The sequence below is a fragment of the Solanum pennellii genome, chromosome 12, assembly GCF_001406875.1.
Source record: "Solanum pennellii chromosome 12, SPENNV200".
Classification (NCBI taxonomy): Eukaryota; Viridiplantae; Streptophyta; class Magnoliopsida; order Solanales; family Solanaceae; genus Solanum; species Solanum pennellii.
The window spans coordinates 41,114,394-41,138,472 of NC_028648.1; the positions used below are offsets into that span (position 1 = coordinate 41,114,394).

Below are 24,079 nucleotides of genomic sequence, written 5' to 3' on the forward strand. Positions count from 1 at the left end.
TAAGATAAGATTAGTTTCTTATCTTTTGAAATTTAAATTTTACTTTAGATAACTATCACTTTTAAAAAATAAATTCAAAAAAGATAGTTAATGTTATAAACAATTTGTATTATAGTGAATGTCTAATTATGTGGAGTCCTTGTAGGATATGGTTAGGAATCCTACTTGGGGATCAAGTAAGGTTTTTCCTATAAATAAAGGGTTTTCCTTCATTATAAATAAGATTTGTGAAAGATCAATGAATCATGAATATACTTCAAGATGAATAAGATTCTTTCTCTTTTCCCTACTTAATTCATCTTCTAACTTCATATAGTTTCATAACACGTTATCAGCACGATTGTTTTATTCTTAAAAAATTATGAAGAAGACGGGAAAAGTGCAAAAGAGATCTTGCATAAGTTATGCAATAAGATTCTCATATCTTCAAGGTATGATTTATCTTTATGTTATAATTATTTATGTGACAGATCTGGAAGTACCATCTAAAGTAAGTATTTAAAGAGATTTGTTGACTTTTTATATGTTTAATTTTAATCAATTGAGAAGAAAATTACTTAATTTATTTTAATAATTGAATAATAAGCACAATTTACTGAAATGTATGTTTTCAAACTTTATATGAGGTATGTGATCTATTAAGCTATATTTATTAACTACTAATGTTGATTATAATAAATCAATAATCTCAATTTTGTGTGTAATTATAATATAGATAATATTAATGATCATCAAAAGTGATGAAATTACAATTATTTTGAAGGTTTGAGGTTGAGACTCATTATGGATAAGACGATAGATTTAAGTTTTATCGCACCAAAAGAATAAGACGATGGATTTATGTCCAATCGTATAAAGAGGGTAAGACATTGGGTTAAAGTTCTGATGCATCGTGATGATAAGATTTTGGGTTCAAGACCCATAAATTTATGACCTAAGACACTTTTATATGGATAAGACGTTGAGTTTGAGTCTCAATGCACTATATTGATGATATTTTGACTATTAAAGCAAAAAGTACACTTTTGATGAAAAGTAGTCATGAACCCTATTCAATTGAAAGCTTTCATTCCCTAAAGTGAATGTGATAGTCGTGCATATTACGTCTGAAAGAAGACAAGTGATTGAATAATGCCCATAAATATAGAATGAGGTACTAAAGCTATCATAATTTGATATGCACATGTTTGTGTTCCATTCATCAAGAATGAGAACTTTTAATAAATGCTAAAAATATAAATTCATTCTTTAAGGGGAATGAGGTGTAAGCCACCATGCTAGGCATGAGAAATATTGCGACCTTGGTCAATGATGTGGTATCACCAAGAATGTCTCTAAGAAGACATGTATTATAGAAAAGTTTCATGTTTTATCTTCGGGCTTGTATTGGACAAGAATTAATGCAATTGAGGCACATTCTATGGTAAATAAGAAGTTTACTAATTCCAATACTTTCTTATTTTGACACAATTGTCTAGGACATCGTTAGTCAATAATGTTTAGACGAATTATGAAAAATTAAAATGGACATTCATGGAAGAATCTAATTTTTTTTAAATGGTGAATTTTCTTTTATTGTTTGTTAGCAAGACACGTTAATTGTGAGACCATCATATACGAAAGTTGAGATTGAATCCTCTGCATTGTAGGAACGTATACAAATATTTGTGGACATATTCATCCACCTAGTGGATTGTTTAGATACTTAATGGTCCTAATAGATGTTTCTTCTTGATGGTCTCATGTGCGTTGATAGTTATCTCGCAACTTGATGTTTGCAAAAAATACTGGCACGAATAATACGATTACATGCATAATTTTCTGATAATCAGAGTAGTCTATTTAGTGATGGGATCACGATTCACCTTTAGAAGAGGTAGAGTAATTGAGGAAAAAAGTATTTGAAATGTACCTCAGAGTATTAAAGTTGAACTTTCATCATATAATAGTAATAAATTGAGAATTTACTAAAGCAAAAAGGCACATGACATAATAAACTTGGAGTTTACAAGTACTAATAATTTATTAGTTGGCATGAATAATTTGGTCATCTGAAAGATGTGCATACTGAGTAATGAACATACATTGAAAAACTAAAAGATTCTTCAAGAATTCTTTTGTTGTTTGTTCTCATGACAAGTTTATAGGATCAACTAATGTTGAGATTAAATCTCTAAATTCTGAAAAATAAAAAAGGTGTATATGAGCCCGTTCACCTATCATGTGACATCATAAAAAGGTGTATTTATAAGATAATCACATGTGCTTTTGTTGTCAACTTGTAGTTTGACATTCAGAAAATTGTTTGTGCAAAAATAATTGAGTTAAGAGCACAATTTCACAATAATAAAGACAATTTATCTTGATAATATTGATAAATACTCAAAATGTTGTGACATTAAATGTCAGAGATAGTGAAATCATTGCTTGTGAAAATAAAGCTCCATGGGTTGATCTGAAATATGGTACCACGTATAAAAATAATTGTATGCATCAAACCAATAAATTATGATTAGATTTTCTTTCAATCGATTTATGGTCAAGGACCAAATATTTTTCATCTGATCATTTTGGTATGTAACATATAATCAATGAATATACAGTGATGCACAAAGATAGATTCTACAAATGATTTAGATATATGTTAGTAATGTCTAATATAAGGGAGAGATTAGAAGCAACAGAAGAGTTGTAAGAAGCAACAGAAGAGTTGTAAATTCTCCTATTGAATGTCCCTTAAGGATAAAGTCTATGACATGCATGAAGCATGATAGACTAATCAATTCTAAATAAAATAATCCTTGAAAAAGCGGGAGGATCAAGAATCAAAATGATCATAATAAGGATACAGTGCTCTTGGAGATCTTACGACATAACACTTTATAAAACCTCATGAGAAGGGTAGCTACCTAAAAATATGAAGGGATGAGATCTTAATAAATTATGTCGTATTGTGAATCAATACAAAATGATGTCGTTGATGATATTTTTGATACCATAGCGCACAATATCGTAAAAGATTATGAGGATATGAATTCTACATCTATTAAACCATGCTTGTGTAGAAATAATTATCAAGTGAAAAGTGGAATGATGCATCTTAGTAAGCGTAAAGCTTGTTTGACCTGCAATCTAGTCACTAGAAGATGTCATACATCTAATATTGAAAGTTGTCACTTGACAAAATTGATATGAAGATATACAATGGGTTCAAAATCTAAAGCATATACAAGTTTTTGGAGAACTTGTCTATCATCCTCATAAGGATTAAATAGATTCAAAATGCATAGAGCATATACAAGTATTGTTATGCAAGTTGATAACTATAATTGAAACTCTTGAAGAGTTTTCAAAAGGCAATAGATTATTTGTTTAAAGAAGTTAAAGTAAGGAACTTGGAGAAATCTTTGACCCTGAAGGAAAGATTCATAAAAGCAGATAGAAGAAAGCATATTTCATCAAGTTTTTTCTACACTCATGAGCTCCCAAGAATGGTGATATCAACATGCAACATGTTTGTTCAAGTAATACTACAATTGATTTATCCACCAATTCTCTACCAACTACAACTTTCAAGAAGATGATGCTCAAGCTTGGAAAATGAAGATTCTACTCTCTAAATTGATGTTGTCATTAGGGGGAGTTAATACGCGACATACTCTTTTTTCCTCACAAGGTTTTGTCCCACTGGTTTTCCTTGTAAGGTTTTTAATGAGGAATCCATAATGCGTATTATTAGATATGTGTACCCTTTTTCCTTTACTACATTTTTTTCCTACTGGGTTTTATCTAGTAAGATTTTAACGAGGCACATAATTTACGGACATTCAAGGGGGAGTGTTATAAACAATTTGTATTATAGTGAATTTCTAATTATGTGGAGTCCTTGTATGATATGGTTAGGAATCCTACTTGGGGACCAAGTAAAGTTTTCCCTATAAATAAAGGGTTTTCCTTCATTGTAAATAAGATTTGTGAAAGATCAATGAATCATGAATATACTTCAAGATAAATAAGAAATATTTCTCTTTTCCTTACTTTATTTGTCTTCTAACTTCATATAGTTTCATAACAATAAATTATTTTTATTTTGTTTTTTCAAATAACATTTTTTTAGTGTTTACTGTTTTTATTTTTATTTTCATATGTTATATTCATGAAATCTACGTATTAATTTACTAGAAATATATATGGACCGTGTCACGGGCCCAACATGAAAATTATTTAAGTTAGATTGATGTGATTCACAATAACTAAAAAAATATATAATAATTATTTGATAATATTTATCAAGGGAAGCCAAGCTTAGAAACATAGCTTTGCACTTATTTACATAAGTCTACAAAATGATTTTAGGAACTTGTAATTTGAATTCATCAGATATCACTTAATTGATCTTCTCCTTATTTTTATGAAGATTATATTTGTATACATATATATTGTATCTATTTTTATAGGCTTTCTATTGACTTGTTTCTACATTACAATGACGATAGTTATTTAAAAAAATTAGTACAAGAAGAACATGAATAAAAAGAGATTGAGTTTTGTGTGATTGTCAAATTTATATATAGTATAATAATTATATACATAGATACTTCTATTGAAAAATTAACACAAGTTGAAATGTTGATTTCTAAATGCAGTATATTTGGATACATAAGTAATCTATCGAATTTGAAAGGTTAATTAGGCAATACAAGTATAATTGGATACATTAATACTATTTTTTATAAACAAATACAAGAGTCAACAGCAAGCCTCAAGTATTATAAGAAAAACTTGACCAAAAAGAGATTGACGTTTGTTGATTTTTTTAATTTTTTTTACAACCGAATACTTGCACACTTTTGTTACCTGCACATTCTATTATTTTCCATTTTTTTTATTTTTATCACAATAACTCATAAAAAATGAAGAAATAACAAAAATAAGGTAATACTAATTAAAGATGTTTCTAGAACTATTTAATTTTCTTGTTATGATTCTTCCTAGATTTTTGTTTGCGTAAATTAACATTTTTACCTTTGATCATCATTTACTTCATATATAGAAAGATGTTTCTAGAATTATTCATTCTTGATAGATTTTTATTAGAATGAATTACATTTTTATTCATGGTCGTCTTTAATACAAATCTATCATCCTATTCATTTTTATTTGCAAAAGTTACTTTTTAGCATTTTTTTTCTTTTATATCAATCTAATATATATTATTAATTTTATCACATTTATTTATTTTCAAATATATTAAGTAGATCAAAATAAAGATGTAAATAATTGATTCATGATAAACTTTTATATAAAAAATAAACATTTTTATGAGCATAATGAATTAAAATAATATTTGAAATTAACTAAAGTAATAGTTAAATAGAGTAATAATAAAATAGGTATCACAATAACTCACAAAAGAAAAGAAAGTGAAGTAATAACAATATAAGTTAATGGTAATAACACTAACTTGCGATGTTTGTAGAACTATTTAATTTTCTTGTTATCATTCTTGATAGATTTTTGTTAGTGTAAAATTATATTTTTGTCCTTGATCATTATTCACTTCATATATAAAAAGATGTCTCTAGAATTATTTATTATTTTTTAATAAATTTTTGTTAGCGTGAAATTACATTTATGCCCTTAGTCGTCCTATACTTCACTCTTCTATATAATAGATTAGATATTAGACATTTATGTACTTTTATGTCATTTTCAAATAATATATGTTACTTCATCTGTTTCATTTTATATGATATAAGTGATTGTAGGAAAGTCAACAGAATTTCTTATATGATTTTCACATATTCTTAGTTATCATTTTACTGTGATTCATATTATTTTTTAGTTCTTATGTCATTTTCAAACATAATATGCAGTTTTCTTTGGGAAAAATGACAAATATACCCGCGAACTACCGTAAATGATATGCAGATACCTTTTGTCATTCTTTTGGGACATTGGTGTTTCTGTCGTCCATAAATTAGAGCATATATGCCCTTCACTCTAATTAAGGGGCAAGGGCACCATTGTACCCAAAGTATGACGGCAGGGGCATAAATGTCCCAAAATATGACGACAAGGGCATCAATGTCCCAAAAGTATGACAACAAGGGCACTAATGTCCCAAAAGTATGACGATAGGGGCACCAATGTCTCAAAAGTATGACGAAAGATATTTGCATACCATTTACAATAGTTCGGGGTATAGGTTTAGGGTTTTAAATATGCAAATTATTTTATTTTAATAAAAAATTGCGAAAGTGTGGGAGATTTTTTTTCTTTCTTTCTAACATTTTTTCTAAAAATTTTCTTCCTATATATTATTGTATAATGCAAAGATAAAATAAAACGTGATAATAATTCTTGCTTTTAAAAATCTTTTTGTTTTTAATTTTTTTTAAATATAATAATTAAGTACTATAATAAGTATAAAATTAATTTTTAAAATTGTAAATAGTTTAGAAAATTATAATTAGCTTCAAAATTATTTGTGAGCTTATAATTTTATTTTATATTTGTTAATTTTTGATTTTTTAACTACAATAAATTAAATTATGGAGTTTTTAAGAGGAAGAAGAAAATGGTTAATGAGTTTTTTAAAAAATCAACCGTTTTTTATTTTTTTTCATGTATAATTTATAATTTATCATTTTTTTCAAAAATTTCGTTATTTAAATATTTAATTTTTTTTTGCTACCGTCTGTCATGTATCAATATGGGAGTCATTTTTCTAAAATTTTGTTATTTAAAATATAGAAAAGTTTTTTTTGTTGCTACACAACATTTTTTGATTTTTTTTTTCATTTATAATTTTTTAAAATTTTATTATTTAAATATGTAAAAGTTTTATTTGTGTTGCTACACAACTGTTTTTGATTTTCTTTTCATTTATTATTTATAATTTATTATTTTTCTAAAATTTTGTTGTAAATATTTTTTAAAAAAATATTGTGTTGCAACCACTTGCCATGCGTTATTTATTTAATATTATTTTATTAATTAAATAACAATTTATTATTTAATCATATTACATATAATTAATTTTAATTATTTAAAAATTTCGTTTTTTGTGTTACTGTCTTCTTCTGATATATACATATATAAACCCGTTTACCCTTGTAATGGGTTAGACCCGATTCTCATAATCTCTTACATTTCAAAATTTCTCTGTCAAATCATTTTTTAGATCATTTGGCATCGTAAACCCCACGAATCGGTATTTATTTTTCTATTCGAATGTTAGTTTCTTATACCTTTTGTTAATCATGTAATTTTTGGAGCAGCTGTATAGAAATTATATTCATTTGCTTTGTATGTAAGAATAATTTTGCAACTTTACTCTAAGCAATCATTTTAGACAACATTTTTTCCTGTATTTTGTGATTGTGTAGAAGCTCAAACAAGTTTGAATTGTTGAACCAATTTTAATCAATTTCGGCAATCCCTAGAATGTTTTTTCTTGATTGAAAATGGGATAAATAAATTGTAAGCATTTTGATTCTCTATCCATTCTGCATTATTCGAGGTGTAGAAACTTGCTTGTTTTTTTTTTCAGTTACCTTGCGGCAGAGAACTATTTGGTGCGGGAGTAACCCATGAGTTGAATGTTTGGTTGAGTATTCTATTGCGCCTAGTAAAATAGGCATCCCTATACCTATGTATGTTTATTAGTGCCATTGAGGGGTAGCCGAAGGTTAGGTGTTAGTTTTTTTGTTGGTATTTGGGAAATAACCGTAACAATATGCATATACATTAGCCATCATTGTTTCTAGGCACTAGTGTATGTTATTGTTGAGAAGCAGGAAGAATTTGAACTACTACCAGATACGTGGCCTTTATATTGAAGGAACATTTTCATTAATCAAGATATGGGGAAAATGGAGTGTGTGCATTTCAATCCATATTTTTAATATACAGGTATTATGACCTTAGTTGGAACTTGGAACTGAGTCTCCCAAATTGACAATCCATTAACCTCTTCTAGTTCTTATGCACATACTGTTATCCTTTTCTGTTTTTGCTATATTGTTGTTCATATCTGATCAATGTGAGTATAAGGAGTTAGAAGTCGGGTGTATAATTGATTTCTCATATGGTGCTTAATATGGCTATGGCTTGTGAGACCATTATTTTTTATCCTGTCCAGATAAACTAAGTTGGATGCACTGTTTTTTCTTCTCTGGGCACTAATTTGTGTGTTTTTAGAATGTCTACAAGTAGTGGTGAGCACTCTTTTGATGTAAAGGAGCTATTGGAGATTAGGGCAAGATGTAAAGAGGTAATATGTGCTCTTCAATCATATTGTAATATTTGTTATAGCATATCCATGGAAGTAATAACCCCACTTGTTTTGATTCATGAACAAGTTAAGTGCGGATTATAATTCATGTGTCATAATTAGGTGAATGACATTCACTGATGTATTTGCATTTTGTTGGATGATTGGTTAATTACGTTAGAATGTAAAATATTTAAAATCTAATACTAAAAATATTTTTGGATTTAGTTAAGTAATAACTAGTAAAAGACGGTTGAACTAACAAGTAATAAAACAACATTCTTTCCTTTCCACCTGCTTTGATCCATGCATTAGTACTACATGTACTGTTAATCTACCTTGAATTCAGCATAATATTATACCAGAATTACCGTGCAACTAATGCATGTGTTATGGAGTAACATGGAAACTAAGAGTGACAACCAAACGTCTGTCTAATGATCCGGAATTTGACAGTGGAAATAAATGGTTGAACACTTTTAAGTGAGAAATCTTATGTGCAGTAATTTTAACTGTACTGGCTTTGCTTGATTCAAAAATTTGGGAGTCATTTTTTTTGTGGACTAGTAGGAATGTTTTTCTAGTAAACCAAGTTGGAGTCGATTTGGGTATCTGACTTCTTATTTTAGTTTAGCCTGCTTGTATGTTCATACCTGCTGTACAAATTATTTTCTGATAATGACTTGATTTGTGGTAACTTTCTTGCTAGTTAGCTTTCTATACTTCCTTTAACTTCATTCTGTTTTTGGCAGCTTAGGAAAGAAAAGGATACGCTGAGGGGTTCACAAGGTCAGAGCGTTGAACTGATCAGAGTAATTTCAAATATCTTTATCTTTGTTTGTGAATCTTTTGGTTTCTATCTTTTGGCCGTTATCAAGTCATCTTCAAATGTTGTAGATTAATAAAGTTGTTTCATGCCCCAAATCCATGTGACTGGTATCTGGAACTCTACCCAACCCATGTAACCATCCTTAAATATGCACTCAAACAATGAATGCAAAACTATTGAAACACTCCAATCCAATCCTTTAACTATTAAAAATCATGCATGAATACAACCGTTAAATCAACAACATTCTTCTTTTAAATGAAATATTCATCAAAATAAAAAAGTCTCATGCATGCATTCCATGTGAATAATAGTAAATACAACCCAAAAGAACTGCTATCTTCTATGGAGCCTCTATGACAAGAATTAAGCTTGGAAACCAGAGGCGGAGTCAGAATTTTCAATAAGGGGGTTCAAAATCTGTAGAAATAGATAGCTGAAGGGGGTTCGACATCAACTATATAAACATATAAACTTATTTTAACCATGCATAAATAATATAATTTTCTGCCGAAGGGGGTAATGAACCCCTTGTATGAAGGTAGCTCCGCCCCTGTTGGAAACCGAGACAGGTCTCAGAATATAACAATCTAAGTTTCACATGCCTAATTTGTATCATACAACCGTTCCCCAAGATGTGACACAAGATTTAAAGAAATCAATTGACATGCATAGACATTGATATAATCAAGAGGCATTTATATAACAATTATCAATTTAGACATTGAAATGAAATATCAAAATAAACACATTTCAAAGTACTCATTTTAGCATTAAAGCTTAATCAAAATCATGTGAGATTTTATCATTTACCGTGAGTACTATACCTTCACCATCAAAATATGTAAAGTCAACTAGCTTATGTACCTAACAGTATTGTCAAAGGCGTGCTTAAGCCGTGAGGCAAGTCTCAAAATGGATTGAGTGCTTTCATGTCATCATCATGGTTCTAAGGCATATATATTTTTCCTCTCCTGGCGTTTTCTTTTTTTATATTAAAGCTCACTTTTTTTTTTGTGTAGCGATTGAAGTCCCAACGGACTTTAGAGTTCTTTTTTTGCACTTTTTGCTTTTGATAAAACTGGTTCGTAGCAGCAAGTATATATATCCTACTTGGTCAGGTTGTGTCATCAAAGTTTTGTATGAATCGACTTAGCCATGGTACTAAAGTAGCACAATAGTACCCACTCATGGGACACTACCATAATCCTAACCATAAGGTAGGTCCTACGCCTACATCGGCATGTTTAGTCTCATGTCATTACAAGGAACATGTTCGAAGCCAATCTCGGTGAATCTTGTAAGTCCCAAATTCTCAACCTTGACCTTCATAGTGAATCCAACCGTTTGAGCAAAAATCAAATAAAATCCCTTCACAATTCATGCTATCATGCTAGAATATTCAACAAATAAGTGCTATTTTTTTTTTGGTGAAACAAAATGTTTTTTGATACCAAAAAAGTAAGTAATTACAAAACCATACAAATCTAGCTCAAAATCAATAAACCATACAAATCACTGAATCAAGTAAAAAAAAACACAGCTAATTCAGGTCTTTTTAGGAAATGATGCCTTACTTGATCTATCTTCTTCAAAGCTTCCTTCCACTTCTTTAGATCTTTTCCTCTAACATGAATATATAAGCCAATCACCTTGCAAACTCTATCACATTGGTATGGATTCTCCTCGAACGTAATAGTATTCCTTTCTCTCCATATAATATACACCATCATTGCAAAGACACACTACATAAAAAATGATTTTTAGCGGCAATTAATTAGCAATTGTCGCTAAATATATACTTTTAGCGGCAATTAACACTTTTTGTATATGTCCCTACAGGCTTTAGCGACATTGGATATAATGACACTTAACTAATGCCGGTAAACACTTTTAACACTCTTTATTAGTGTGTCTATTTATTGCTGCTAAAAGTTATTTTTGTTGTAGTGACAACTGTTTATTGCACAGTCCCATTACTCTTTCTTGCCCACATATTAGTCCATTCTAGCTCAACCTGCCAGGTTTCTATTTGCCTATTGATTCCCAACCATTTCGGTTCCTGGCCCACAATGCTCTAATTTCAGGACACTCAAAAAAAGGTCATTGAAGTTTCTGGGGCAACTGTACAGTAGCTACATTCCGGGGGCACTTGTATACCAAACTTCTTAATCTGTTGTAGCCAGTCTCCTCCAAGCTTCTAACCAAAGGATAAATTGATGCCTAGGATGAATGTTTGGTTGCAAAGGAATGCTCTTCCAATTCACTTTAGGATGCTTTGGTGTTAGATTGATGTACATGTGATGAATAGAGAACTTACTAGCTACCACCACTGCTTTTAACTTAGTTCCAGGGTCACCTGATCACATGACTGAAGTGCCTTCCTTGTCTCTAGGATCTTTCGTATTTTACCCAAGTGGCATTTGGTGGAATAGTACAGTGTTCCACATCCTCACCCTTTATATAGTATATATGTATCCTTTTGATCCAAAGACAATCTTTCTTTTCATGCATTGCTCATAACAGTTTGAGAAGAGCAGCAATATTCCAAACTTGGAGATTGATTATGTTTTGACCCCTACAACCTTTGGATAGGCATAATTTCTCCCATGACACCAATGCTTTCCTAGAGCTCAGAGTTGAACCAGTCCAAAGATAAGTTCTACATATTCCTTCAATCAGTTTCAGGATCCTCTTTGGCAGGACAAAGATTTTTAACCAGTAAGTCTGCATCCCAAAAGCTACTGATTTTAATAACTCGATATTCCTGCATAAGAGAGTAGTTTAGCTGTCCAACACCTTATTCTTTTAGTGATCTTTTCCACCAATGGCATACATTGAGCTATAGTGAGCCTCTTGGAGGATATAGGCACCCGTAGATATTTGAAAGGTATCTCACCTTCCACATCGCCCAATATAGATAAAATTGTTTGCTTCGTGTCAGGTTTCACACCAGTAATGTAAAGGGAGCTTTTCTCATTATTTGCCTGTAATCCAGAGACCATAGAGAATCTATTGAAAGCACCTTGCAGTAGTTGTATTGAACCTACATCAACCTTACAAAACATTAGTAAGTCATGTAAACCAAATTTGCATCACATCAAATTTTTTACACCTTGAATGGTACTTGAACCGAGGCTCCTGCAAAACATACAGCTCTCTTTGCAGGTACTCCATTGCTAGCACAAACAGGTATGGGGACATTGGATCTCCTTTCCTGATCCCCCTTTTTCCTTGAAAGAATGGTGTTAACCCTCCATTTATGATCAGCGAGTAGGATACAGTGGTTATGCATTCCATTAGCCATGCACAAATTTGAATGGAAATCCCAGCCCTTCAAGTAACTTCCTTATGAAATCCCATTTTATGGAATCATATGCCTTCCTCAAGTCCACTTTTATAGTACCTCTAGGTGACAGACCTTTCCTAGTGTACCATTTCAAAAGTTCATGACTGAATAAGATGTTATCAATTATAATTCTTCCTTCTATAAAAACAGTCTGGGAAGGACTTACTAGTATACCAACCATTGGCTTAATTTTATTTGTGAGGATCTTTGTAATGACTGAATAAGATGTTATCAATTATACTTCTTCCTTCTATAAAAACAGTCTGGGAAGGATATCTAGTGTACCAACCATTGGCTTAATTCTATTTGTGAGGATCTTTATAATGAGTTTATATATGGTGAGCATGCAATAGGTCTATAATCCTTTACCTGGTTAGGGGTAGTTACTTTAGGAACTAAAGTAATGGCTGTACAACTAACCTCCTTAAACAGCTTATCAGTATTGAAGAGTTCCATCACAGCACCCACTACATCCTCTTTGACCACCTCCTAGTGTTTCACAAAGAACTCCATAGGAAAACCATCTATTCCATATGTTTTGTCCTTTAGCCATTCCCCTTAGAGCATCAACTATTTCCTGCTCAGTTATAGGGGCAATTAGACTGCATTTCCGATCATAGGATAAGAATGGATCTTTCCTGATAAGTTCAATATTTAGGCTTGGTATTTCAATATGTAAAAGTTTTCAAAAACGTTACCCTTCACATTTTATGAAAATCATGACAAATAGCACCTAAACTATTTACAAGGCAAGAACTGGTGCAATCCCAATCTGCTCGCCTCCACAAGTTAAGAAATACTTTAAACATGTTCTACATAAATCAGTTCAACAATATGAATTTCAGGAAAAACTTCGAGAGGTAGTGAGTTTCAACATACCTCGAATCACTTCCCAAAATTTACCCAAAGTATCTTTCACAATATACATATACGAGCTTATATTTATGTAAATCAATAATGCATCACAACAATACGAACTAAGTGTCAGACACTTGAATTTAACTTCATTAGTTCAGTAAGAATCACTATTTCTCAATTCGAAAGTCAAATCCTTGAGTTTTAACTCCAATTCGTCCACTACACGTGTTATGGAACCAAGTCACTCCTTTAGAAACTAAAAACGACACAGTTCATGAGAACACAACAATATTCATCTTCTTTATCAACAAACTTTTCAATTTCAAAACTAGCTTTCTTGGGTTTCATGAAATCAGTATTAAAAATCTAAATCCTTCAATAGTTCAGTCTACGATGTCCATGGAACATGAGTGAAAGGAACGCCTCTTTGAAGTACCCTAGATTTTTCATGACTTGTGTACTTTAAAGGTTCTTGATATTTTCTTTACAGATCTATAATTTCCATGATGTTGGAGCATGAGGAAATGTATTTAATGAACCAAATGTACTACGCAATGCATTTAATACTTGCCTATAGCATTTATAAAGTTGGAGCTCTCCCTTCTCTCTAACTCCAACAACTTGTTCCAAACAATGAAATTTTCTCTCCCAAAATACCTTATAAAGGCTATTTAAGTTGGACACAACAAGTGATGGTGTGTTATTGATTTCTTAAATTTTTTCAACACCAAGAGTGGCTTTTCAGCTGGATTTCACTCCCAGCATCTCCTTTGTTCCAAATTAGCATTCCAAGTTTACCTCCTGTTTCATTGTTTCTTTCTCATTTTTATCACAGGCAGACATAACTTTAATTAATCCCTTCTTTTAATTTTTGCAGCCAATTCATTTCATGACATGTACCCTCTTAGTCCCAATGTCCTATCTTTTTATCTCATTATGTCTCAAGGTAATCAAGTCCCAGTTTCCTTCCATTTTTTTCTTGCTCATTTTGTCTCTATGTAATCCTATTTCCCCCTCTTAGTCACTGCCAAGTAATCCATCGATTCCAAATTTCCTTTCGTATCTTGCTAGCTGATCATTGATTTAATGATTATCCCCATTAATCATTGCTTATTCATTGATATATAATTATTCCCCAAAAAATCAATGATAACGTTGATTCATTCAATTAATTCAACCACTTATCCCATGGAGTTATAATCTATTACAAGCTATACCAATATTAATGACAAGTGTTCCCATGACTTAGTTACGCTCGCGCGGGCCCCACATAACTCAAATTTGATTAAATTTCATCCTTTAGCTCTAAATTTGTCCGAATTAATTATAGCAAATGGAAATGCCCCCCTCCCCACCCCCCGCCTCCACCATCCAAAAATAAAAAGAAGACAAGACAAGACTTTAGTTTTGCATTCCAATTAATAGTTACCCTTTACCCATGCCATTTAACTGCTTTTCTTTTCATGTATATTTTGGTACTTGCCCGTTACTTATGTACAGTCAAGTTTCTAACAATCAAATTATGAGGAACTGGCACACTTTCATCTATTACTCTTGTTAATCATGAGGTTTTATATGTTCTAGTGTAACAAGATATATTATTATTTAAAGCTTCTAATAATCTATATGTATGCTATATTTGTCTTATGTTTATTTTTATAATCCATAAACTAGTGTAAAGAGGATGGTAAAGTTTGTCAGAAATTTGACTACACAGCAATTGGCAATCTTATCGTATGTTGGTTCTGGGAATGGAATAGAGTAGGCTCTAAAAACAACTATGAAGTATGAACTATATCTATTATCTTGTAAAGATATAATGTTAACACAACTTACTGTCATCACAAATTAATTTAGAGTAGTTGACCAGTGGACTGAAAATAACCACTATGAATATAACCAACTTGTGTTGTCAATCATGAACATTCTATTACCTAGTTGAAAATCTTGGAGACTAAGGTGAACATTTTACTATTTCTATTAAATCTATTTTACAGAAAATAGAACAGCATGTGCAGACATTATCTGAGGCCCGAGAAGAAGACAAATATCACACCCAGAAGCTGAAAAGTGAGCTGGAGAACTGTTCCCAAGAGATAGGTATCGCTCCAAAATATTCTTGTTACATTATATGTGACGTATTTTTATTTTACTTGGTAAACATTCCTTATTTTTACCTAAAGTATTCTCGGAGCCCCAGGCTGTAGAAATATTCAAAAAAGGAAGAGAATTCAAGCGTATGCCACTGAGAGGAGTGAAATGGTAGTTGACTGTTGATTCTCAAGTTGAAGTCATCTTTTGCCATCATATGAACGTTTAGCATTTTCGTTGGAGCAATATCACCTTTTATGAACGCGTATCATCTATTTCTAGGTGATATCTTTTGCTTTTGTTGCTCGGACTCTTCAAAAATGTTGATGGGGGTGTGTATTAGATTCTCCAAAAGCAGTTATTTTTGGAGAGTCGACACAGGTGTGACAATATTTTTTTGAGAGTTCGAGCAACAGTCTTTTGCAAACTATAACCTTTACTTTACTAGAAATTTTCGATAGGTCATACCCTTTATATTTTGTAGCTTGTCATATAAGATTGGTCCTCTTCTATAGTTAAAATTGTATCTATTTTATTTGTTGTTGACTTCAATTGCCCATTTTAGTTCCAACATTTCCAATATATTCGTTTTAGACTACCTGCAGGATCAGCTGAATTTGAGGAATGAAGAGATGGATTCTCTGAGTAAGTGTGTATGCAGCCTTCAATTGAAACTTGCAAACCTTGAAAACATGGAAGAAGAGGTTATAAGGTTAAGGGAAGAGTTGGAAATGTCAAATGCTGAACGGTTATATTTGTTGCAGCAATTGGAAAACAGAGAGTTAGAGATAGAGGGTTCAGCTTTGTGCATAGAGAGACTAGAGGAGTCAGTAGCATCCATAGGTCTAGAGCATCAATTCGAAATAGAGAGTATGAAGCTTGATTTGATAACCATGGAGCAGAATTATTTCAAAGCTAAGAAATCCCAGGATGAAACTGCTCAAGATAATGCTATGATGAATGGGCTTATTCATGACCTCCAACTTCAAATTTATGATGCAGAAAAAGTTATCGAAAGTTTGGAAAAGGAAAATGTAAATCTTAGGGAACAACTCCAGACGTCTGAAATGAATGCCAGAACATTTTCTGAAAAAGTAGAGGAGCTATTTCGTGGTTTGATACCGAACAATGATGACAGCTCCTCAAGTAAAGAAGATGCCAGTGCTTCTAGGTATGCAGTGAGCATATACTCAGATCTTAGTCTACCATTACCTTATTAGCTTAAGATGATGAATGATTAATATTAAGTAATTCATATAAGATCAGATGTTGGCGACAAATTGTTGATGTGAAAGCACCATACTATATTCCAGAGTAAATTCTTAAGTATGATTCATCTAATAAAGCAAATTGCTCATGATTTTCATATTTGGTAGAGGCATTTTGTAGTTTGTTGGAGATAATGATTGTGTATTGTCGTGTAGTTGACCATGCTTGTATTAAGAATCTTTCTGTGCTAAATACCTAAAATTATAGTAAAGCTAAGTCATCTTTCCAACAATTTTTACATTGTGTCTCACATTATTCCTTTCATTTAAGCTGCTGTGGTGACATTTTGGGTCCACTCCTTATCAAACTGGCTTCTCTAGGGCCATCAGATGTCGACTTGACTGAGAAGAGGAAGAAAATGGCAGGTCAAATAAAGAATAATGAATCACTTGTAAAGCAGCTTAAGGTATTTTTTGTAGTTGACATCCGTAGAAACATTACATCCGAGTCTTAATGCGATTAATGCTGTTGGTCCATTGATTTGAATGGGTAGGAAGAGCTGATAATGGAAAAGCTAAAAGCCAAAGAAGAATCAGAGGATTTAGCTCAAGAAATGGCTGAGCTGCGGTATCAGATGACTGGGTTGCTGGAAGAAGAACGGAAACGTCGTGCATGTGTGGAACAATTATCTTTACAAAGAATAGCCGAGTTAGAAGCACAGGTATCTCCTTTAACATCTGTGACTTAGTATGTCCCGTTAGGAGGATCCTTTAATGAGGTCCCTGATATATTTTCATGTGTTAACAAGGTTGAAAAAGAAAGGATGAAATCCTTCACTGAAGAAGATCAAAGTAAATCTATCACTGTTTTCAGACATGTCAGTGAAGCATAAAGACAGGTCAAATGTTGTAATTGGGAGCATATCTGCTGGTGGAGCGTGTGTTTCAGGTCTGGTGTCTATCTTTACTTGTATTTCTTTCAAAGTGTTTACCGAAGGAAAAATAATTTGATTAAGAAAACGAACTGTGCATAAGAATTCTGATGAATAGTTGTATGATCACCTTATCAAATGGTGTTCTGGTTGAAAAGTTCAGTTTGCTTCATTATTTTTGGAACAAGTTTACATGCATAAGAATGCGCTTTCTATTTGCAGATGGAATGAAGACTCCTTATGCTGGATGTATCAGTGTGGGTTTTCATGTTGTAAAGACTTGTTGGTTCCAGATGAAGTGCTGAGTTATCGGGTCTGCATAGCTTAGTTGGATTATGATGCTTTTACATAAACTTATGCTGTACAGATTTATATTTTCTTGCTGAACCATGGAAGTGTTATTTATTCGAGCTTTAATTATTGGGTGTTCGAGTCCATTGTGGACAGTTTGTAATCAGTGTTGTCTCAGAAGGTGCTTGCGAACTTTACTAAAGGGGTGTGCCGCGTCTGAATTGTACATTTTTGAGTGGGATTTTGGACTATAGAACCAGGTTACTTTATAAACAAAAATGTGTATCTTTACAATTCATACTAAAACATATGAATATCCTGAGTTCATAAACCATAAAGACCAAATCAAATAGACAATTACATTATCTTAAAACACTAATATGGTACGATCTAGTATGGTTTGATATTCAAAAGGTGGCTCTTTCTAAGAAATATTTTCTAAGTTAGCTTCGCAAGACTTTTGTCAAGGGAAACAATGATTCCCCGTTGCCTTCTTGATCATCAATTTACATCTATTGTGAGATTGATATTCATGAGGTGAGATTATTTATCATTTTTTTAAAAGGAAAAGTGTCTCTTCATCAATATGCAACATTGAATTTTTTAAGTGGTTGATAAACACCCAATTACACCTCTTTTAAAAATGTGTAGACAATCATTAGCAATATAATAACCTTACTAAAGAGTTGGACCGTTCCCATAGAAAATGGGGTTCTACTTTCGCCCTAGAGTGTAATTGATATTTGGCATATTTTGATCTTTCTTGCATACCACTTGAATGGATTCGTGTTTAGGATTGAGCACTTGACAAACATCATGCTTGTTTAAGGGACTTGATGAGAAATAAATGCTCCACAGTTGAGTCTGTTTATCCTCGCTCAACGATGTAGTTAGACAGTCTGCTGAGGTAGGTGCTTATCCTCGCTCAACGGTGTAGTTAGACAGAGGTCGAGAGACCATGATCATAATAACATTCTTGTAAATCAGTAATTTGATAACCATAAGAATTCCATGAAAGAGATGTGATACATGAATCCTTAGCATACTGCAACCCTATACACATAAATTGATCGTAAGTCGTTTAGATTCTATAGTCCGACTCTTTTACAACCACTATACACTTGTGTGCCGACGTACACTTGCGTGTACAACCAAAAGCAACAATAATTAATCACTAGCTATTTGCAAGTAAAATAAATGAAGGATTTAGAAGTAAGTAGCACAATGTGTTAATACGAAACTCAAATTAGACGACTTTCTCATTGTTTTTCAAAAAATGGGATTTGTTTATACATATCTAATAAGCCTTTAGACATTTGTTAGCATGAATGATAGTACTGTAATCGGGTAACTAACATTGCTTCAACAAGTTGATGACAATCAGTAAGCTAGGCTATTCGTATTAATGACAATCGTTCAATCTACATATATTTTCTCAAACCTCATTATGTGTTCAATTCCAAACAACCTATAATCTCAATTTAGCTAATCTATTTCTAGATTCAACAATTAAATGAAAGAACTCAAATAATTATCAACCGAATCTTCCCACCCTTATTCCATCTTTCAAGCAAACCAAGATATTCAAAGATTAATAGAGTTTGTAACCTCCAAACATTAATTGAAACATGAAGAAATAACTGAACCCATATAATATCAAACATTATAGAAACAATTAATCAACGCTCAATCACATACTACCATTCATCCATCACATACCCCTAGGAATTCGGAAATTAGCTAGGCATAGTTTAAGGAACAATAAATTACCATTACCACAGTTAAATCAACCATATTCTCAATATTCCACAATAGAATTAACAATCCAAAAGTACAAATAAAGTTGTCTTCACCAAAACTTAGATATACTTGATTCACAAGGCACTTTTTTGGTATTTCTTGAAGCAAATTTTTGCATGTGGTAATTTTTGCCTGAATCGAATTGTATCCTTTTTGGGACACGACTCGGTAAGTTGATTCAGACCTTTTGACAGAGTCATTTTTGAGATTCAAAGTGCGGGCTCCACATTCACGTTTTGACTCAATTTTTGGTCTACCTCCAATTATTTTGTTTTTGATATCAAAACATACATATTGACTTGTGGTTATGTTTTTGATAGTACGGCAACGATTCAAGATCGTTCAAAAGAGAAAACTCGGATATAGTGATTATGGAGCGCGCGTTGTCTACATTGAGGTAGTTATGACTTCTCATTTGTAAATTCATGCTAATTTATTGGAATTGGGGTTGGGTAGTAGTTGATCATGCTTGATTATACAAAATCATGCTTTAGGCCTTATTTTTGGATTTTGGGGGAGCTCTATATGCCTCATTTTGCTTTGTGATCATACCTTACCTTGTGGTTGTCGCTTTGTGAACATTGTTGAATTTTTTATTGGTCTTAGCCTAGGTTTAGGTTACTGTTGCCTTAGACTCGCATTATGGAGCCAATAAGCATTAGAATTGATCTTACATCTCTTCAGACGACTTAACTCCCTATAGACGGATAAATGACTTGGGACTGATAATGTGATCATTATCTAGGCGATAATTAAATTCATATGACCTTTAGATCCATAATTCACCCTTGGGGTAGACTTAGACATGTTGGTGGGTTAATTTAATCTTTATTTGGTTGTTTGTGGTCAAGTCGAGGATTTAAAGTTGGAGTGGGTTATGGGAACTTTGAAGATAGTTCCGCTCCGCTCTATGACATGGAAAGTTGGAGTAAAAGAGGGTAATTCGGGGATTATGGTAGCTTTTACCCGGGTTTGATGTCCAAATGTAGCCTCTCTTAGTGGGGTTTGAGGCCCTGTCATACTATCTATTTAGTCGAGTTCAAGACCCTGAAAGTTTTCCATAGCTACGGTTCTAGGCCCCGACTCATCTTTGTTGTAACACCCAGTATGCTAGAAGAACAGATTCCAAAAAAGAAAATCAGAATTTGCAGGTGCCACCTACAGACCGTAGGTGGGGTCCGTTGTTGACCACCTGCAGCTCCCTTCCCATAACCCCAAAAATTTTCAGCCAAGTCTTGACTTACGCCAGGACCTACTGATCGTAGGTGGGACCATGATATGAGATTCAGACTCCCCATAACCCAAAGAAAGTTCAGCTAAATCCAGAATCACGCTATGATCGTATGTGGGACTATGATCCGTGGACCAGGCTTGTGGTTCGGATTCCCAAAAACTCCAGGAAAATTCATCTATGTCCTGAACCACGCACGAGGACCTACGAACCGTAGGTGGGACCACGGTCCATGGTTTAGACTCTTCAGATCCTAGACTTTGAATCAAGCTGACGACTAACGAGGATGGACTGTAGGTGGGACCATGGTCCATGGACGAGGTCCGGCGTTGACTTATTAGCTTTTAAGTTAGGGGTCGTTTGGTTTTTTCCCCTATGCTTAGACACCTAAACTAAGTCGTTTAACCCTTAAAATATGTAGTTTTAGTCAGCATTAGCCTAGTAACTTAATTAGACTTTACCCAATTCAACTCATTCTCCAAATTTATCCAAGTTGAACGAGAAAAAGGAGAAAGATTCGACCAACCCTCTCCAAGAACGTAAAAAGGTTTCCTCCAGACCCAACTCTGAAATTAAAATATTTCTACGCCGTTTAACCCTTAAACTATGTCATTTTAGTCAGCTTTAGCCTAATAACTGAAAGTCAAGAAAGGGGGGGGGGGTGAGTAAAAATATTTATCCAGTCGACTGCCTGTGTAAGATAGTCGACTAATTTGGCGAGTTAGTTCAGCATAGTAAGATAAAATAATTGACCGAAAGTAAATGAACACGGGAAGTTTTATATTGGTTTGGATCACCAATGTGGTGCCTAGTCCAATACCATTGGGGTTCAAGGGTTTCCTTCACAGCTTGATGAACTTGATTGTACAGAATGAGTAGTCTTCCTATCCTGCCTGATATGCAAAGATCTTCTAGTTTTAACACTACCTCTACTTGTATAACCTACTCTCAGAATCTTTCCTCTCTTTTTTTTTTACAATTGTTCACTCACGTGTACAAAGTTTTATCAAACATGAAAGAAGATTACAAATAAGTTCAAGTGAAGTTGCGTCCTTCACATCTAGGGCTGAGAATCATTTATATATATGTTGAAGGTATTGATCTGTTTCGGAAATCCAAGGGATTTATCAAAGAAGGATTATCCAATTGATTCCTTGATTTATTTGGAATTGATTTGTTGAATCATGTCCATATTAGATACGTGCACTGTTAAATCAATTCTTTCCTTTCTTGGATGATTTTCTAGGATCTTGGTTGATCCTCAATTCCTTCCTTGAATCTTGGCTTGATCTCTAATTCTGATCTTCAATCTCGTCTTTGATTTTACTTGGATTAATTTAGGGATATCTTCTTGCCTTCTTTATTCGCTGTCCAGTGTGATTCTTGAATCTCTTAACATTCCAGCTTTGCTTCACTAGTCCCTTCTTGTGTATTGTTTTCCGCAGTGTTGTCGCAGCCTTTAGCCAACTTATGTTATTTCCTATTAGTTGGCATTTATTCAAAATACAATGACTTAACAGTAACTTAATTAGAGTTTAAATCATTCTACAAATTTGTCCAAGTTGAATGAGAAAACGGAGAAAGATTCGACCAACCCTCTCCAAGAACGCAACAAGGTTTCCCCCAGACCAACTCCGAAATTAAAATATTTCCTCATGAAATTCGTCACCAGGTATGTGAGATTTCACTAGTGCGTTCCTTTCACCTATTAGGTCCCTAGAATTCAATCAGATTCTTGATTCTCTGTATCATGTTTAGACCTAGGTTTCTAGAACTTTAGATTTATGTTGTGATTTAGTTGTTAGACTAATCCAAATCAGATTATCATGTTTTCATAGAATTGTTGCTTAGTTCTTTCCATGAAACTCAGAATCATAGTTGTGTAAATTCATTTAGTTCATGAATTACACTTGCTGGGTCAGTTTATTCAAATATACCTCAGTTAAGAATGTCTGATTATCAATACATTAATGTTGCATTTTCAGTTAGTACGCCAGTATTTTGAGCTATTTAGTATTACAAAAATTCTGTTATAATGTGTTACTTGGATAATCAGTTGGGAGTAGGCTTAATAGCGAGTTGGAGTAAGGGTCAGTCACCCTCATAGTCGCAGAACCACGTGCCTCTGTAGAATAAGTCCCCTCTATGGTCAACATATTTATTAATCACGCCAGTCATGCATTATACCCTTTGTTTACATCCCCGCTCTTCAAATAGTGCGAAACGTCGTGGTGACTCGAAAAATGATCAATTAACTCAGTTTTAAAAGAATTTAAAGAATAAATGAATTTTAAAGGAGTCGCCACCTAATTCTAGGAAAAAACTAGGAAACCATTAAGTGATCTATGAAACAGAGAAATTCTAGGTAAGGGTTCAGGTTATTGCAAAGGGAAGGTGTTAGGCACTCTTAGAAATCCACAAATGTGGGTCCCGGCTGAATTCATTTTTTCAAATTGAGGAAATAAAACTATAAACAAGTGTAATAGGCATGCAATATACACAAATAATAAAATAAAACAATAATAAGAAACGGCCTAAGTTTGCCTATCGCTAATAATTTACACATTAATAAATAAAATTAGAATGCAAATTTTATTCGAATAGCTTCGATGGAAAGCAACTCGGTGACCTGTAAAGACACTTAGTAAAAGAGTTAGTACTAAATAAATATAAATAAATAACTCAAATAATACTTATAAATAAAAACCCGTCTTATTAACACGGGACACCTTGAAAATCGATGGTAGTTTCTTCATCGACCAATTTTAACAAGTAAATAATATAAAATTAACTAAATTTTCGTATTTTAAAATGGGGAGACCTCCAAAACCGACAGAGAGATTTTATCATTGGCCAATTTTTAACTACAAAATATAAATTTAAACTAAATTTCGTCTTTTAAAATGGAAAAACCTACAAAATCGACGGAGAGATTTTCTCATTGGCCAGTTTTAACAAGCAAATAATTGTCACGACCCGAAAGTACCCTCTAGAAGTTAGGGTAACCCTTAAGTCGGACAATTGCGTACTTGACCTTTCGGAGGTCTTGTACCAGACATTTGCAATCATTCATTACATAAGACATGAAAAGTAGTGCGGAATTAAAACTTTTCACGACATTTATAATAAAAAGGAAATATCTTTTATAAGTATGAAAGAGTAGTCTCATCGTCACAAGCCATCTTAAAGACACAACTTAAATATCTTAGGGA

General features: G+C 32.8%; 1 protein-coding gene and 1 long non-coding RNA gene across 15 annotated transcripts; both read left to right on the top strand.

The window, feature by feature from the left end:
• Nucleotides 1-7,124: 7,124 nt before the first annotated feature.
• On the top strand, nucleotides 7,125-18,132 carry LOC107005533 (ELKS/Rab6-interacting/CAST family member 1). 14 transcript variants are annotated; one of them, XM_015204155.2, is made up of 11 exons: nucleotides 7,143-7,238; nucleotides 8,221-8,278; nucleotides 9,031-9,090; nucleotides 10,950-10,990; nucleotides 14,192-14,260; nucleotides 15,312-15,414; nucleotides 16,000-16,576; nucleotides 16,945-17,080; nucleotides 17,168-17,335; nucleotides 17,423-17,562; nucleotides 17,768-18,132. In XM_015204155.2, the coding sequence occupies exons 4-10, from the start codon at nucleotides 10,985-10,987 to the stop codon at nucleotides 17,504-17,506; spliced, it is 1,143 nt and encodes a 380-aa protein (XP_015059641.1). In that variant the 5' UTR covers nucleotides 7,143-7,238; nucleotides 8,221-8,278; nucleotides 9,031-9,090; nucleotides 10,950-10,984; the 3' UTR covers nucleotides 17,507-17,562; nucleotides 17,768-18,132. The 14 variants fall into 14 exon arrangements, with proteins under 14 accessions (XP_027769687.1, XP_027769686.1, XP_015059636.1 ...); XM_027913890.1 differs by having other exon boundaries at nucleotides 7,167-7,216; XM_027913886.1 differs by lacking the exon at nucleotides 10,950-10,990 and having other exon boundaries at nucleotides 7,125-7,238; nucleotides 8,206-8,278.
• A 1,510-nt stretch (nucleotides 18,133-19,642) lies between these two features.
• Nucleotides 19,643-20,304, top strand: LOC114075051. Its single transcript, XR_003575379.1, has 2 exons — nucleotides 19,643-19,804; nucleotides 19,957-20,304. It is a non-coding gene; the product is annotated as an uncharacterized LOC114075051 (long non-coding RNA).
• The last annotated feature ends 3,775 nt before the right edge of the window (nucleotides 20,305-24,079 follow it).

What these genes read in the sequence shown, in the direction of transcription:
- LOC107005533 (XM_027913886.1), top strand. Translation starts at nt 8,207, where the DNA reads ATGTCTACAAGTAGTGGTGAGCACTCTTTTGATGTAAAGGAGCTATTG. An exon ending in TTAGGGCAAGATGTAAAGAG is followed by an intron (nt 8,279 to 9,030) that starts GTAATATGTGCT and finishes TGTTTTTGGCAG; the next exon opens with CTTAGGAAAGAAAAGGATAC. An exon ending in AGAGCGTTGAACTGATCAGA is followed by an intron (nt 9,091 to 14,191) that starts GTAATTTCAAAT and finishes TAATTTTTGCAG; the next exon opens with CCAATTCATTTCATGACATG.